This window comes from Orcinus orca, chromosome 15, assembly GCF_937001465.1.
Source record: "Orcinus orca chromosome 15, mOrcOrc1.1, whole genome shotgun sequence".
Classification (NCBI taxonomy): domain Eukaryota; kingdom Metazoa; phylum Chordata; class Mammalia; order Artiodactyla; family Delphinidae; genus Orcinus; species Orcinus orca.
In genome coordinates this window covers 54694157-54709490 of record NC_064573.1, presented here as the reverse complement: position 1 = coordinate 54709490, position 15334 = coordinate 54694157, and the positions used below count along the sequence as shown (strand labels likewise).

At 49.5% G+C, this 15334-nt stretch overlaps 1 protein-coding gene across 1 annotated transcript in view; it reads right to left on the bottom strand.

The window, feature by feature from the left end:
• Positions 1-15334, bottom strand: part of EMILIN2 (elastin microfibril interfacer 2) — a 51084-nt gene that overhangs the window by 6552 nt on the left and 29198 nt on the right. Inside the window, exon 4 of the mRNA XM_012535302.3 lies at positions 12119-14029. Coding sequence (XP_012390756.1) covers positions 12119-14029 — 1911 coding nt within the window. The remainder of the gene's footprint in view (positions 1-12118; positions 14030-15334) is intronic.

The window sequence follows — 15334 nt, the reverse complement described above, 5'->3', positions numbered from 1 at the left end:
CTAATAAACGCTGCGCCTGCTTTAAACAAAAACAAATAATCTCAGAAACAGAAGACACCGCATCCAAAGTATAAGAATAGATTGGTATTAAGAGAGGCCTAACCAGAGGATAAAGATGAGTCTTTGCTGATTAAAAATATACTTGCCAAAATAAGAAAATTCAATGAAACAGTTGGTAGATAAAATCAAGGTGCTCTTTCAGAAGGTAGACCAGGGAGAGAAAATAATGGACAGTAGGAGAGAAACCATAGGAAAATTAGACTCTTTCCAACCCAGAAGTCTTTCCCGAAAAGAAAGATCAGAAAAACGGGTGTAGGGATGATGAGGTAGTAAGGAGAAACTCAAATACACAATTTCTCAGAACTAAGAAAGATCCCAGCACAATTATTAAATGAAAGACCCAAACCAAAGCATATTCAGAACACTGAGGATAAAGAGAAGACCACACAAACTGTCAGGGGAAACTAAAAAGTGACCTCAAATCAGAAGGTCATCACCAGGCTTCTCAACAACAGTACTGGAAACCAGAAGACAAAAGAACACCTTCAAATTTTGAGGGAATATCATTGCTAACCTTGAATTCTATACCCAGCTAAAATATCTGCCAGTTGTGAAACTAGAATAAAGACATTTCCAGGCATGCACTATTTAAAGACAAAGAAACAAGCAAAACTGTCGAGCACCCTTTCTTAGAAAGCTATTGGAAAATGTACTCCACTGAAACAAGAGAGTAAACCATGAAAGAAAGAAACGCAGAGTAAAGGAAAGGGTCTAAGACAGGAGAGAGGTTCAAGAAATTTCTAGGATGGTAGTGAAGGAAGTTTCAGATTGAAAGCCTTAGAGCAAGTCCAGAGAATAAGCAGTCCAGACTGGGTCAGGAAGAGAGAACTCCCGGAGAGAGGTCACTGATTTAAAAAATGGAACTGACAAATGATCTGATAATTTTTATGGTATTGAGAGGGTGTCAGAGAGTGAGAAGAATCCAAAACAATATGTAAAATCTAGCAAATAATAATGCAGCACCACTACTAATTCAGAGGAAAGCAAAACGAAAAGCAACGTGATCATATCTGGCCATTACTGAGCTGTTTAGCTCCTCAGAGCATAAATACTGACGTGATTTTTGTGGCATAACTCCACTGGGAGCTGGGAGGAGGGGAAGCAGGGGGAGACACGAGAGAGCCTAATAGGCTAATGTCTACAGCTGATAAGTAATATATATAATGTCAAATAATACCCATATAGAGATATCTAAAGCTAATAAATTGATGGTAAACATCAGGGGGAGAAAACAGCTGAAAGTGGCACGTGGCCAGAAGGGTAACAGGGAAAAGGGGGCAGGAAAGCTGGTTTTCATTATGAACTTCTCAGAACTATTTCATTTTTATAAGACATAATTATGGAAGACACCCAGGGCCTGTTTCTAAACTCCTTTCCCTCCAGTCCAAGCTCAGGTCCTTCCCTGTCTGTCTCCCCTCCCTCCTCACGCTGTTTCCAGGCTCACAAGCTGGCCTCCCTCCCAGGGGCACAGGCTCCTGCCCTCGCCCCACCTCCCTTCTCTGCTGGAGATGCTCCTCCAGCATCACTCCTCTCTCCTCCATCTCTTTCCTTCCACCCCACCAGCTCCTTCCCTTTAGCCCATGTTTATGTGTCTCCACCCAAAATTTAAAAACAAGTACTTTTCCTCAGTCCTACAACCCTCAATGAATTACAGTTGACAAAGCACCTAAAAATAGCCAAGTACAAGCCCGTCAACTGGGTCCTTATTTTGGTACCTATCCCCCCCAAACCCTTTAAATCAGCCCTCTTTCTCTGAAGCCCCCTGTCTGTCGCTTGCCCCATCACCCAGTCCAGGTGCTCTCGCTTATCACACACACCCCGATCTGGGCTAAGTCCAGCTGATTCTAATTTTGAATCGTTCTTTGGGTCCTTCCTCCACATCTTTCTCAGAATACTCTTAGCACGCGTCCTAGTCATCTTCCCTGCTCAGAAATCTCCGGTTGTCCTCCACGGCTCATAAAATCCAACAGAATCTCCTGTCATCCGTGTCCCCACCCCCTGCTCCATCACCTCCTGCCACCTTCAGTACGCCCACTGGCGCCCGGCTCTCATCTGAGCATCCCTGCCTTTGTGCTTTGCTGTTCGCACTCCCTAAAATGCCTCTTCAGGTGCCCTCACCGAAACACACCTCTCCCTGCAGTCCCGGTTCAGATACCCGCTCCTCATGAAGCTGGCATGAATCTGCCCAGTAGGGCTTGAACATCCTGTCTCCGAACCATGAACCACTTTGGCCTCTCAGGGGTCTTTTCAGGTTTTTTTCATCTCTCCTTTCTTGCTAGATGATGAGCGCTTGAGGACACATTTTAATGATCTTTTATCCCCAGGGCCTGGCACGTGACATTGAGACATCTAAGTATTTGGTGAATGAAGGAAGGCTGGAAGTACAGCAGGTACCATGGGCTGCACCCTCACTCCTGCCAACCATTAAATGAGGCACCCTAATTTTGCCAACGATATTCGTTCTGGGGTCCTATAAGGGCAATGCCAGTACCTAAAGTCAGTGATGGTTCTCTTTTACGTTCATCACTCCCTCAACACCCAGGCTTGTCGTAGCAAGTGGAAGGCAGGGGGAAACAAATGAACAACCTGCTTGGGCCAACTATCCTCCGCCAATCTCCGTGGGGAGTCCGTCCAGCACGCTGCGCAGGACAGGCAGCTCCAGAACACCACTCACATCACAGCAAAGACGGTCATGAGAAAGCGGCCCTGGCCCCAGGCTGCTCCCCAGCCCTGGCCCCCAGCACGGGCTCAGCCCAGTGCGTCACGTGGTGTTTCTAAAGGACACATTTATTACATGGTTGTAACAAAGGTTGGACAGCATGTTGCTCACTCTGGAAAGATGACTCTCGTCTTTCCAAAGCGAACATATGTTTCTAATCCAGAGAGTGACCATTTGTACTGAGTTCCTCGTAAGAGCCAAGTGTTGCTGCCCATGTTTCACGTGCGAGGAATGATCAGCCATACGTGTGCTTGCTCTGGTTCCAGAACTTGCCCCAAGGCGTTGGTCCTGATGCCACAGTGTGGCCTTGTGCCACTGTGTGCGGGATGGGCAGGGCTACAGCCTTACCAAGGATGGACCTGACCCCATGTAGGAAAGGCCACTCCCTCTCCATTAAAGTTCTTATTAAAAGCCAATTTCAACCTTGCTAAGACAAAGACCTGCCTAAGGAAATCCGCAACAGTCCACGAGACTGACATGCCTTCCTCCGCTCTCAGGAGCCTGGGTGGCCTGGCTCCTCCTGCAGCCGCCACACAACCCTGCAGAGTGGCAGCTAAATCGCCCAAGTTCCGGCCCCGTGGCTGTGCCTGGCCACTTGGTGGTATCTTGTCACAGAGCAGGGATGTGGGGACAGACACGGGCCTTGGACGTGAGTCTTGTTGGTGGTGTGGCTGAGGGAAAGCCACAGAAACCTCCTGAGTGATCAGCTCAGCCATCAGTCGGGCTAAACCGGCAAAGACTCCTGACAAGCAGGCGGAATCGGTGCCAGTCAGATGAAGTGATGGGTGCAGGGGCGCGTCCCTGACTGTCAAACACTGTGCAAACGTCAAGGGCAATTCCCAGTTGGGGGGAAGCTGAGCTGCCTGGCCTCCCAAGGGTGTGTCTGCTGACCGAACCCTGCAACTCCGGGGGACTATTTTAACGAGGTCAATCAAGGCTTATGACTTCATATTTTCTTTCTTTCTTTCTTTCTTGGCCACGCCGCACAGCTTGCAGGACCTTAGGTCCTTGACCAGGGACTGAACCTGCGCCCTCAGCAGTGACAGCGTGGAGTCCTAACGACTGGACTTCCACAGAATTCCCAAGACTTATGACTTAAAAAAAACCGAGCCACATGCTGACACACAGCAGGCCAAGTGGACGGAGGGCCACACTGCCCGGCAAAGCTCAGTTCTTGGGAAGCGCCTGAGAAACGCGAGGCTCAGCGGGAGGTTCTGCGGGACTCTGGTGCTCTCACTGACGGGCACAGGGCGGGCACGAGGCAGGGGCTTCCGAGGAGACGCTTGCTGGTCTCCCTGCAGAAAGGCTGAGGGAAGACAGGCCGTGGAGGCATGTGAAGGACTCTCAGGACTGGGGAGACAACCCACAGAAACCCTGCACTGCTCCCCTGACAACAGAGGAAGGGAAACCATGCGTTCGCAGGAACGGTCCTACTCTGAGCAAATGGCAGTCGAAATGCTGCTTTGGGCTTTGGTTGGAATGAAGAGGAAAAGCATTCAAGCTCGTCCAAGGGGCGCCGTGGTTCCATCACAGAAGGGCCCGGACCGACTCTTCCTCTAGAGGACAGAGCCCACTGGCCCAGCCGAGAAAGGAGTCCAGACGTGATCACACAGAAGCTGGTGGAATCAGCCTCAACAGGGGAAACAGGCCGACATTTCTGAAAAGTACAACCTAGAGAACACTGACACAGAGAGACGGCTCCGGCCGCTCCTGTTGACATCGGGGGCAGCTCATGTGGGACGGAGACTCATTCGATGTCACTGAATCCCGGAGAGGCCAACCCAAGCATCAGCGTCACTGGGGGATTTTTTTTGGTAGAAATTCACAAGCTGATTCTAAGTTGTATATGGAAATGCAGAGAGAGGATCTACCTGATTTCCAGCCTCACTATAAAGCGGTAGTAGTCAAGGCCTAAGGAGACACGTCAACAGCGAAGAGCAGAGTCCCCCAGTGGACGTGCACGTCACGGTGGAGCTTGCGTGGGTGGCGCTGGGTCAAGTCCGGGATTTTATCCTCTCTCCTCACCGCCCTCCCGCCCCCGCTTCTCTTCTTTCTGGGCACGGCAGCCCCGGTGCCGCCTCTGAGGGGGCCTGCCTTCCACTTCTGGGACCAGAGCTAGGGGGTTCTTTGTTTTAATTACAAATTTAATTACAAATTCCTGGATCTGACCTCATCCCTGCTGAGCAGGAATCTCCCGAGTGAGCCCGGAGTCCTTATTTTTGTAAAGCTCACAGAGGATTTTGCACGCAGCTGTGGGAGAGCCCTCCCGGAACATGGCAGTTCTAAAGTCAACGTTAAGATGGAGAAAGGCAGCTGCAACTTTCACCAACTAAAGAGCTTTACAACAACCAGATGCTCACAGGGCAAAAGGGCAGGTATCGTCTGGAGTTGGTGTGGTCTGAGTGTGGGCAGTTTGTTTAGCCTTATATGTATTTATAAAACTCTGACTTACTCCATCATAATATCTTGGACCTACACTGGCCCCAAACTCAGCCAATTTCAAGTTGAGGGCCAAAACCCTCATAACACTGGCATCAGGCCACACTTCCCCTGGCCATGCTTTACGGTTAAATGCTTATTTGAAAAATCTGTGCTTTTTCATTCTTACAGCACAGCTTAGGCTAAGCAACTGGATAAAGATGGGATTCTTAAATCTGTAATACCCCTGAATGAAACGTTATTAATATAATTCAAAACTAAAAATAGAACTACCATATGATCCAGCCATCCCACTCCTGGGCATCTATCTGGAGAAAACCATCATCTGAAAGGATACACGCACCCCAATGTTCACTGCAGCACTATTTACAACAGCCAAGACATGGAAGCAACCTAAGTGTTCATCGACAGAGGAATGGATAAAGATGATGTGGTTCATATATACAACGGAATACTATTCAGCCATAAAAAAGAATGAAATAATGCCATTTGCAATAACATGGATGGACCTAGAGATTATCATACTAAGTGAAGTAAGTCAGACAAAGACAAATGTCATATGCTATCACTCATATGTGGAATCAAATTTTGTAAAAATGAAACAAATGAACTTGTTTACAACACAGAATCAGACTTACAGATATCGAAAACAAACTTATGGTTACCAAAGGGGAAATGTCAGGGGGAGAGGGATAAATCAGGAGCTTGGGATGAACACACACACTACTATATACGCTAGATAACCAACAGGGACCTACTGTATAGCACAGGGAACTCTACTCAGTATTCTGGGATCACCTATATGAGAAAAGAATCTAAAAAAAAGAATGAATATGTGAATATGTATAACTGAATCACTTTGCTGTACACCTGAAACTAACACAACATTGTAAATCAACTATACTCCAACAAAATTAAAATTTAAAAGAAGAGAGAAAAAAAGTATTTATGAGAAATTGCCCTAAGACATTTGCAGAAGAGGTGGCAGATCAGAAAGAGGAAGCAGTGCCGCTGTCACTGGAGCTGCTGAAACAGTGCTGCGACGTCCGGCAGGCATGGTCCTTCTTGGAACCGTGACGCAGGGGAGGAGAGCTTCCCTGACGCGCAGACTATTCCCCTGCCCCATCTCGGCTCGGGTGGGAGCCCCAGGTTTCTCAGCAACGGGAACTCCCCTTATGTCCCAACTGGAAGGGGAACAGCAGAAACGTCACAGTCTGGTCCCGGGGCCCTGGCAGAAAGCAGACTCTGGCTTTCAGCCACGCTGGGGGCAGACCCTGGAGCTGCCAGCGACAGAGCGACCCCTACCTGACAATTTCAGTCAACTTGGGGACAAGCTGCAGCTAAAGGAAAGGGACAGGGTGCTGGGGAGATGGTGTGAAGAACCAACACTGAAAACAGGAGCCAGTGGGACGGGGCACAGAAGCCCAAAGCCTAGGGCCACATCCACAGAAGAACAAAGGACTTCCCCATCTCCTTGCCCTTCAGAAGCTAATTTATTTGAACATGAATCCTGAATGCTAGGAAGGGGAGATTTCTAGGCTTTTTACACTTTCTCCCTGACTCCCAGTTTGGAAAAGAAGAAAAGGAAAGGGAAAGAGGAAAGAAACAAAACCCTCTGGCTTTCTAGAAACATTTGACAGAGCAGCCAGGAGCCCCACACCCAGGGCTCTCATCCCAGGTCTGCGGTGTGGACAAGCCTGCTCTCACTCCTCTGAGGCTGCAGGCCCGGGGGCTGGTAGGAAGAGAAAGAGAGAAGTTCACCCAGGAGCAGAATGAACATCCACCATAGGGGACAGAGGGTCGACATCACAGCCGGTATTTATTGAGGGATTCCCAGGTGCCAGGCACTATTTAATACTCCACTAGTTAGGAATATTAATCCTCATACTAACTTTTTGAAGTATTATTATTATCATGATTCTCTCCAATTAACAGGTGTAGAAAGTGAGGCATTAAGTAGATAAATAACTTGCCCAAAGTCACAAAGAATGTGTAGAGTAGCTGGGATTGCAAACCTGGGAAATAATAATCACTTCCTGGCTCTAAATTCTCCAAGAGTTTCTCATGATACTTAAAATCCAAATCCGTTATCACAGCCTATAAAATCCCACTTCATCTGACTCGTACTCCCTGACCTCACTGCCTAAGACTTTCCCCCTTGCTCACAGACCTGATCAAACTGGCATTCTGAGTCCTCAATCAGGACAAACACATTCCTGCCTCAGGGCCTTTGAACATGCTTTTTCCCTCTGCCGGGAACACAGATCTCTGCAGGGCTTGCTCCCTCGTCTTATTCATGTCTCTGCTCAAATGTCATCTCCACTGAGCAACCCTCCCCGACCTCTGATCTAAAATACAAAGTCCCCTGTCCTCTATCACCTTCTCTGTTGGGTCTTTCCCCACACACTGATCACCAGCTGAAATCAGATCTTCATTTGCTGAGCTGTGCATTACGTGTCTTACGCTCTAGAGTGTAAGGTCCTTCAGGGCTGAAACGCCAGCCCTAGGACATGACTCAGTAAGCATCTGTTGAGTGAATGACTATATAAATGAAGGGGTGGGGCATATGGGGCCCAGGAGAGGGGTGTCACACCCACGTCACAGAGCGTTAAGGTGAGACAGTCATGAAAATACAGTGGTTCTTCACCTTTTAGAAGTTAGGCAGTGCTGGGCTTCCCTGGGTGCAGTGGTTAAGAATCCGCCTGCCAATGCAGGGGACATGGGTTCGAGCCCTGATGCGGGAAGGTCCCACATGCCACGGAGCACCTAAGCCCGTGTGCCACAACTACTGAGCCCGCACTCTAGAGCCCGTGAGCCACAACTACTGAGCCCGCATGCCGCAACTACTGGCAACTACTGAAGCCTGCGCGCCTAGGGCCCGTGCTCTGCGAATGAGAAGCCACCACAATGAGAAGCCCATGCGCCGCAATGAAGCGCAGCCCCTGCTCGCCACAACTAGAGAAAGCTGCACACAGCAACGAAGAACCAAAGCAGCCAAAAAATAAATTAATTAACCGAAAAAAAAAAAAAAGAAGTTAGGCAGTGCTGAGTCCTAGATGACAGGCATGGACCTTTCGTCCAAAAAAGTAACCAAACATTTTTGTTTGGTTTATAATCTCAAGGATCAGAGGGATAAATTGGGAGACTGGGATTGACATATACACACTACTATATATAAAATAAAATAGATAAGTAATAAGAACCTACTGTGTAGCACAGGGAATTCTATTCAATACTCTGTAATGACCTATATGGAAAAGAATCTAAAAAAGAGTGGATATGTGGATATGTATAACTGATTCACTTTGCTGTACAGCAGAAACTAACACAACATCGTCAATCAACTCTACTCCAATAAAAATTAATTTTAAAAAGATCTCAAGAATCTCTTTTAAACCCCAGGGAGGAACATCTGCACCAACGACGCAGGAGGTGGCAGGTAACAAACAGATGCGGATCTATCTGAGCGTCAGCTGAAGCCCCTTCTGCTCCCCCGGCTGCCTCGTGGGTAGTTCTGCCCCCTCCGGGTGCTTCTAAAGAAAAGAAGGGGGTCTGTGAACAGGGCGGTAGAAACAGCAGAGTGTGAGTCCCTGGCCCAGCAACGTGGCTTCTGGTGGCTACATCCTGCATTCTCAGCTCTGGACCTTGGCTCGCAGTGGGAGAGATGATGACTGTCGTTAATATTCCCTCTGTCCCGACGCCCACCAGCCGCATCACCTTGCCTTGACCAGTGGAATGTGGCAGAAGGGACACCATGCCAGCTCCGGGCCTCGCCTGGAAGAGGCTTCCGCTTTCACCGTGTGATAAGTCTGACTACCCGAGACCACCTGCTGTGAGGAGGCCCAAGTCAGCCACACGAAGAGACAGGATGGCTGTGTGGAGGGACCCCTGAGGCACCGGACACGTGACCCGTCTGCCTGGCCCTCCCAGCCCAGCCGGGCCCACCAGCCCCCTGACTGCAGCTGAGCGAGTGACTCACGCTGACACCAAATGGAGCAGAAGAACTGCCAAGCCAGTTTCCTGACCCGCAGAGTAATGGAAAATGATACAGCTCTGTTGCTTTAAGCCACCAGGATCTGGAGTAGGCTGTCACACAGCAGTAAATAACGGGCCCATTTACACAACTCCTCAGCAGGGATGTCCTCCCCTCCTGCTTTGCTGAACCCTACCCACCCCTCAGTATGAGCTCCAGTAACGCCAACGCCTCCTTCCAGAAGCTTCTCTCATCACTCCACCTCACCCTTCACTCCACCAGCCCCTGAACGCTCAACCTCCTCATCCTTGGAGGCTCCCTCCTCCGAGAAGCCCTCCCTGACTTCCACAGTGGCCATGTGCCTGTGCCCGTGACCATCTCTGCCTGCCTGTTTCCCCTCAGAATGTCACTGTCACACACACTGTCACACATCCACATACTGCACAGACATAGCTCATTACTCCCACAAAGTACGGGTTCAGTAAGATCCAATGAACTAAAAGGATAAACCCTGACACCACTCACTGGGCCCTAACACACCACCTCATTCATCCTCTCTGCAGACCAGTGCATGCCGTTAGCCCCGTGACTGAAAACGCCTGGAGGGTGAGGGTCGTCCTACTCACCTCTGCACCCCTCACAGAGCCCTGCGCATAGTAGGTGCTCAATAAATGTACCGTTGACTCTTTTTTTTTTTTTTTTTGGGCTGCGTTGGGTCTTCGTTGCTGCGCCCAGGCTTTCTCTAGTTGTGGTGAACAGGGGCTACTCCTCGTTGCAGTACACGGGCTTCTCATTGCGGTGGCTTCTCTTGTGGAGCACGGGCTCTAGGTGCGTGGGCTTCAGTAATTGTGGCTCTCAGGCTCTAGAGCACAGGCTCAGTAGTTGTGGCGCAGCATTTGGGATCTTCCCGGACTGGGGCTTGAACCCGTGTCCCCTGCACTGGCAGGCGGATTCTTAACCACTGCACCACCAGGGAAGCCCCTGTACTGTTGACTCTTAACTGGTCCATGTGACCTGAACTCCAGATTCACCCACAGACCTCTCATGCTCTTGTTCTCCTAGACCTGGATGCACTGCAAGGATGGACAGACTCTGCCTGTTTGTCTCTTTCCAATCAATGAAATTCTCGGAAATCCATGCTTTCTACACTCAGAACAATGAGTTCATTCCAAAAGGATCATCTTTTGGAAGCCACATTCTCTTTAAAGGTGCTCACCCCCGACCCCTCCTTTCACAGCCAAGCGTGAAGGAGTAAACACAGCTTCCCACGCTGCCTGGGAGCTGCAAATCAACTGGAAATATCTGGTTCAATCTGTTGTTAAAAAGCACAGTCCAGACAGAACTGTCACCATGAGGGACAATCATTCTATGAATACACACATAGTCCTGTGACCTTTACCCAACATTCCAGAGATAGGGGAGCTGTGTGGGCCTGGGGGGAGGGGAGGGGGAGGGTTATAAATATAGGGACTGCCTGGGTAATTCCTTATCTACAAACTCCTTATCTCTGGGAAGGTTCAAAGCACTTCCCACCCACCACCTGGGACCCTCCCGCCTCCTGTGGACCAGGCCCTGGCTCTCCCCGGCCAGGCCAGGGCTCCTCTGCTTCTCCCACTCCAGCCTCCCCTTCTCAGGCTATAAGTCTCAGATGGGACCTGATCCTAAAATTCTACAAGCTCACACCAGGCCAGGAACTTGCATCAACAGGTAAGGGCCTTTGTCACCTGGAGCTGAGCAACGTGGAAAGGTGATAAAGGCCAACAAAGAAGACAGGACTGGTCAGGAAGTGGGGTCCTCTCGGGCACATGGCTGGCCCTCCCCAAGTCCTCATGGACCCAGTAAGTGTGCGTTCATCTCTGGGAGACATAGGGGAGATGTGTGCAGGCCTGGAGGACAGCGCCTGGGGTCCTCACCCCACCTCCACCACTTCCCAGCTGTGCGACCTTGGAACACATCCCTGAGGGGACTAGGCCAGTGCTGATTCAAATAAAAAGCGCTCAATAAATGTCAGCTCCCCGCTCATCCCTCCCGCGTGCATTAGAAAAGGCTGGCTCAGTACTGAGGCTACTGAATCCAGGTACAAGGGAGGCTCTGTCCTTCAGGGATGATGTGATGAACCCCCAAATAACAGAAATTAACTTGACTATATCACTCAATACTATTAAGGGACCATTCATTCATTCAATACATTAATTCATTCAACAAACATTTGTCGAGTGTGTCACGTGCAGCCGGCATTGCCCTTAGCGCAACTTATGAGCGTCCTTGTTCTGGACACTATGGGGCTTTAAACAGTTACTGCCCCTAAAGTGCTTTTGTCCACGGTCCTGTCTCTGTCCTTGGAAAGGAATACAATGCATTCTACCTGCCATCACGTAGGCCCTAGATTTTAGGGAACAAGAGGATGCTCAAAGCAGATGCTCTGTCATGATAATGACAGAGATAATGACACCAGCAAACAAAAGTGATGCTCACACGGAGGTGAATGGACACACACACAGGAGACTCCCTGAGTAGAAAACAAGACAACATATCCGCTGCCCCAAGCTGTTACGCCACAGATCTGACCCCGACTCTAAGCTCAGACATGACAGTATAGATCAACCTTCTACCACCTACCTGCGGGGAAGGACCAGTTCTCCTTTCGTATTTTCAATTTGCTGTCGGCTGATCATTTGCAAAATGCACAGATCGTGTGCTCAAATGCTACGGTGACGTCAAATTATGTTAAAAGTTTCTAAATACTGTCTCTCACTGTTGGTATTTGCCTTAATTTCACCCAGCACCCAACGATTCACAAACTGGCCCCCATCTATGAAGCACACTTCGGTTAGCAGTGATGTAGTTAATTCCACAAACCATCCAAAACCTAGCATAATACGTGTTGCAAACAATTACAAGAAATGGAATTGTAAAGGTCCACTTACTTGCCGATGGTTGAAATCTGATCAGGTCTTGCAAGTCCGTAGAAATCTGGAAAACATGGCTATAGAACTGCTGGACTGAATTCTTCAGGCCAGAGATGTCTCTGGAATGTGCCCGGAGCGTCCCGTTCATCTGCCTGACACAACTCCAGAGGCTGCTGACATGCTTGTTGAGCCCTTCCTTGATTTTCTGAAGACTTCCTGAGATGGAGTCCAGTTTGCTGCAGGTTTTCTCCATATGAGACACCCTGTCCTCCACCACAGAGACCCCCCTCTGGACCCCGTGTGTCTTCTCCTTACAAGCGTCCAGCTCGGCGAGGACCTGGCCCTGCAGCCGCTGCCACCTCTCCTCCAGCTGGTCGCAGCAAGGCACCGAGGCGGCCGGGGGAGATGGGAGGGGTTCAGCCCCCTTAGGAGACCCATGCCCTGCAGCCTTTTTACCTTCTCTACCACTGCTCAGCTCATTATGAAGATGACTCACGTGGTCTTCTGTGTGGTTTAGTTGAGAATAAAGAAAACTAAAATTCTGTTGAAGTCTCTGGATGCTACGCTCGGTTTCTTGAAACTTCCTATGCATTGTGTCATTCAGAGATTTCAAAAGGCTCAAAGCGTCACCTGCTGAAGGGTCGTCTCCATTTCGCAAAGTATCTTCTCTCCCACGAGGCTCTCCCTGGAAGTTCTGTAGGCACATATCCTCCACCACTTGCACTTTGTCCTTCAGGTGGTTTAACTCCACCATGACCTGTTCGTTCCCAGCCCCCGACCCATCAGGCGGGGCTGACGCTGGGGGAGCAAGTTCTGCCTCCGAGCCGTTGGCCATCGCCAGGAGAGCGCTCCCCAGCCGCTCCTCCAGAGACTGTATTTTCTGATCAAGAAGGCGCTTCAAGTCATCTACCTCCCCACTGATGGTCCCCCGGAGGGTTTCTTCAATGTAAAAGCAGTGTTCCTCTGCATTCTTCTCTGTCACGTTGATCCTTGCATCCAGTTCATTCCATCTGGCGTCAAAGTCCACATCTGGCTCTGGAACTACGAGGCGGTCAAACTCATTGTCTAGTCGTCCGTTCAGCATTCTAGTCGCTTCAGCAACTCTTTCAATTTTCTGGTCTAACGTCTTGACCTGTTGCCCAAAGTCACCATTCTTGGCACCGTCACAGCAGTTTGCCCTGGTTGGAGGGTCTTGGACCCGGGCTCGAAGGTCACTGATTTCTTTTCTCAGGTTGGTTTCCTTCTCCCCTATAAGCTCCATCACTCCCAGGTAGCTGCTCCCATAGTCATCACAGTGCTGCTGGAGACCAATTAGCTTATACTCACACGAGTTCTTCAGATCAGCCAGCTTCCTGTCCATTCCCTCCATGAGCTCCTCTCTCAGGGCATCAATCTGACTATCGACATATGCTTGGTAGAGCTCATTGGTCGTCATGGTGACCGTAGGGCCCTGGGCCGCCTCCTGGAGCTGTCTGAGCTGCCCTTCATAGCCCTTCACCTTCCCATCCAGCTCGTCCAGCTTGCTACTCTTGGTCTTCAGGGCATCCTTGACTTCAGCCAATTCAGACTTGATGTCCTTCATGCCAGATTCCTTACTGTTGAGGACACCAGGAAGCTGGACCGTTTCTGGTTCTCCACCCATGGCACTGTCGGGCACTGGCTGGGGGTGCAGGTTACTGAGCCACGATGCCAGCATTTTGCTGGCATCATCCTGAATGGAGTGTTTGAGGTTTTCATTCACTCCAGCAATGGAAGACTGGAGATCAAGCACCGTCCTTGTGAGTCGGAGAACCTTCTCCTCAAGCACCTGGATTTTCTTTTCCTGAAGTTCTAGGGGCCCCTGTTTTGGATCTACGGTCCGACTTAGTTCTGCTGCAGGAGTTGGTGACAAAGTCTTCCCAGGCTCTGAGACTCGACTTGGTTCATTGTCTGTTACAAAGAAAGAGTTGGACATGACTTAACATCTTCTACCTTTACCCAGTTTCTGCAAAGACAATAAACAGGGTATTCAAGGGATTCACTTACAGCTCCCTTCTCACTGCAGGTAATTATTGTGCCAGAGTCGAAAAGACTATGGGCTTTAAGTAAAAGAGACCTCCAGGGGCACTCTGGCTCTGCTGTTTACAGCCTGCCCTCGAGCAGGCTAACTCACTTCTGTGAACTATAATCCCCTCATCTACGAAGCAGAGGCACTATCTTCCCTCTTGGGTTGTTAAGAGGATATTTACATGGCACATCATAGATACTCAATGGCCTCTTTCACCCTGAAGGGAAAATTCTTTATTTGCGCTATCTTATGAACATACATCATTCCCACATTAGTAACTGCACCCACACCCCGGTGGTTGACTGCATGCTGTAAAACCACAAGAACCCACTTGAGATCCACCCATTAGCAGTTGGGTGGTATGATATCACACGAGCAGCAAGTTATCCTCCAAGCAACCCCTAAATGTTTGCTTACTTTTAATAGCATCCCTGTGCTAAAAGACTCTCATAGACATTGTTCAGTGCTGTCATGCAGCTGGGGAAACTAACAGCAAACGAGAGATAAAGCAACAGAGTCTACTGGCGTCTGCCAACAACAGAGATACGTGGCCCTAAGCAGTGAGAGTCACTAAGTCAAAGAATACAAACATTGAAGTTTTTTGTGGCCAAGCCCCGCGTGGCTTGCTGGACCCTAGTTCCGGGACCAGGGATCCAACCCGTGCCCCGTGCAGTGGAAGCACAGAGTCCTAGCCACTGGACCGCCAAGGAATTCCCCAAACATTCCATTTTTGATAATCCTACTTTAAGAAATGTACCCTGCAAGGAAACAGTCCAAAAGAAAAAAATTATTATAAAATAATTGTGATGAGTCATAAAATGAAAATAAACTAACGTACAGAGAGAGAGAGAAATTAAACAAAAAGCAGGTTATCAGAATCTGAGGCACTGGACTTCCCTGGTGGTGCAGTGCTTAAGAATCTGCCTGCCAATGCAGGGAACACAGGTTCGAGCCCTGGTCCGGGAAGGTCCCACATGCTGTGGAGCAACTAAGCCCGTGCACCACAACTACTGAGCCTGTGCTCCGGAGCCCGTGAGCCACAACTGCTGAGCCCGTGTGCCACAACTACTGAAGCTCAAGTGCCTAGAGCCCGTGCTCTGCAACAAGAGAAGCCACTGCAATGAGAAGCCCGCGCACCGCAACAAAGAGTAGCCCCCGCTCACCACAACTAGAGAAAGCCCGCACGC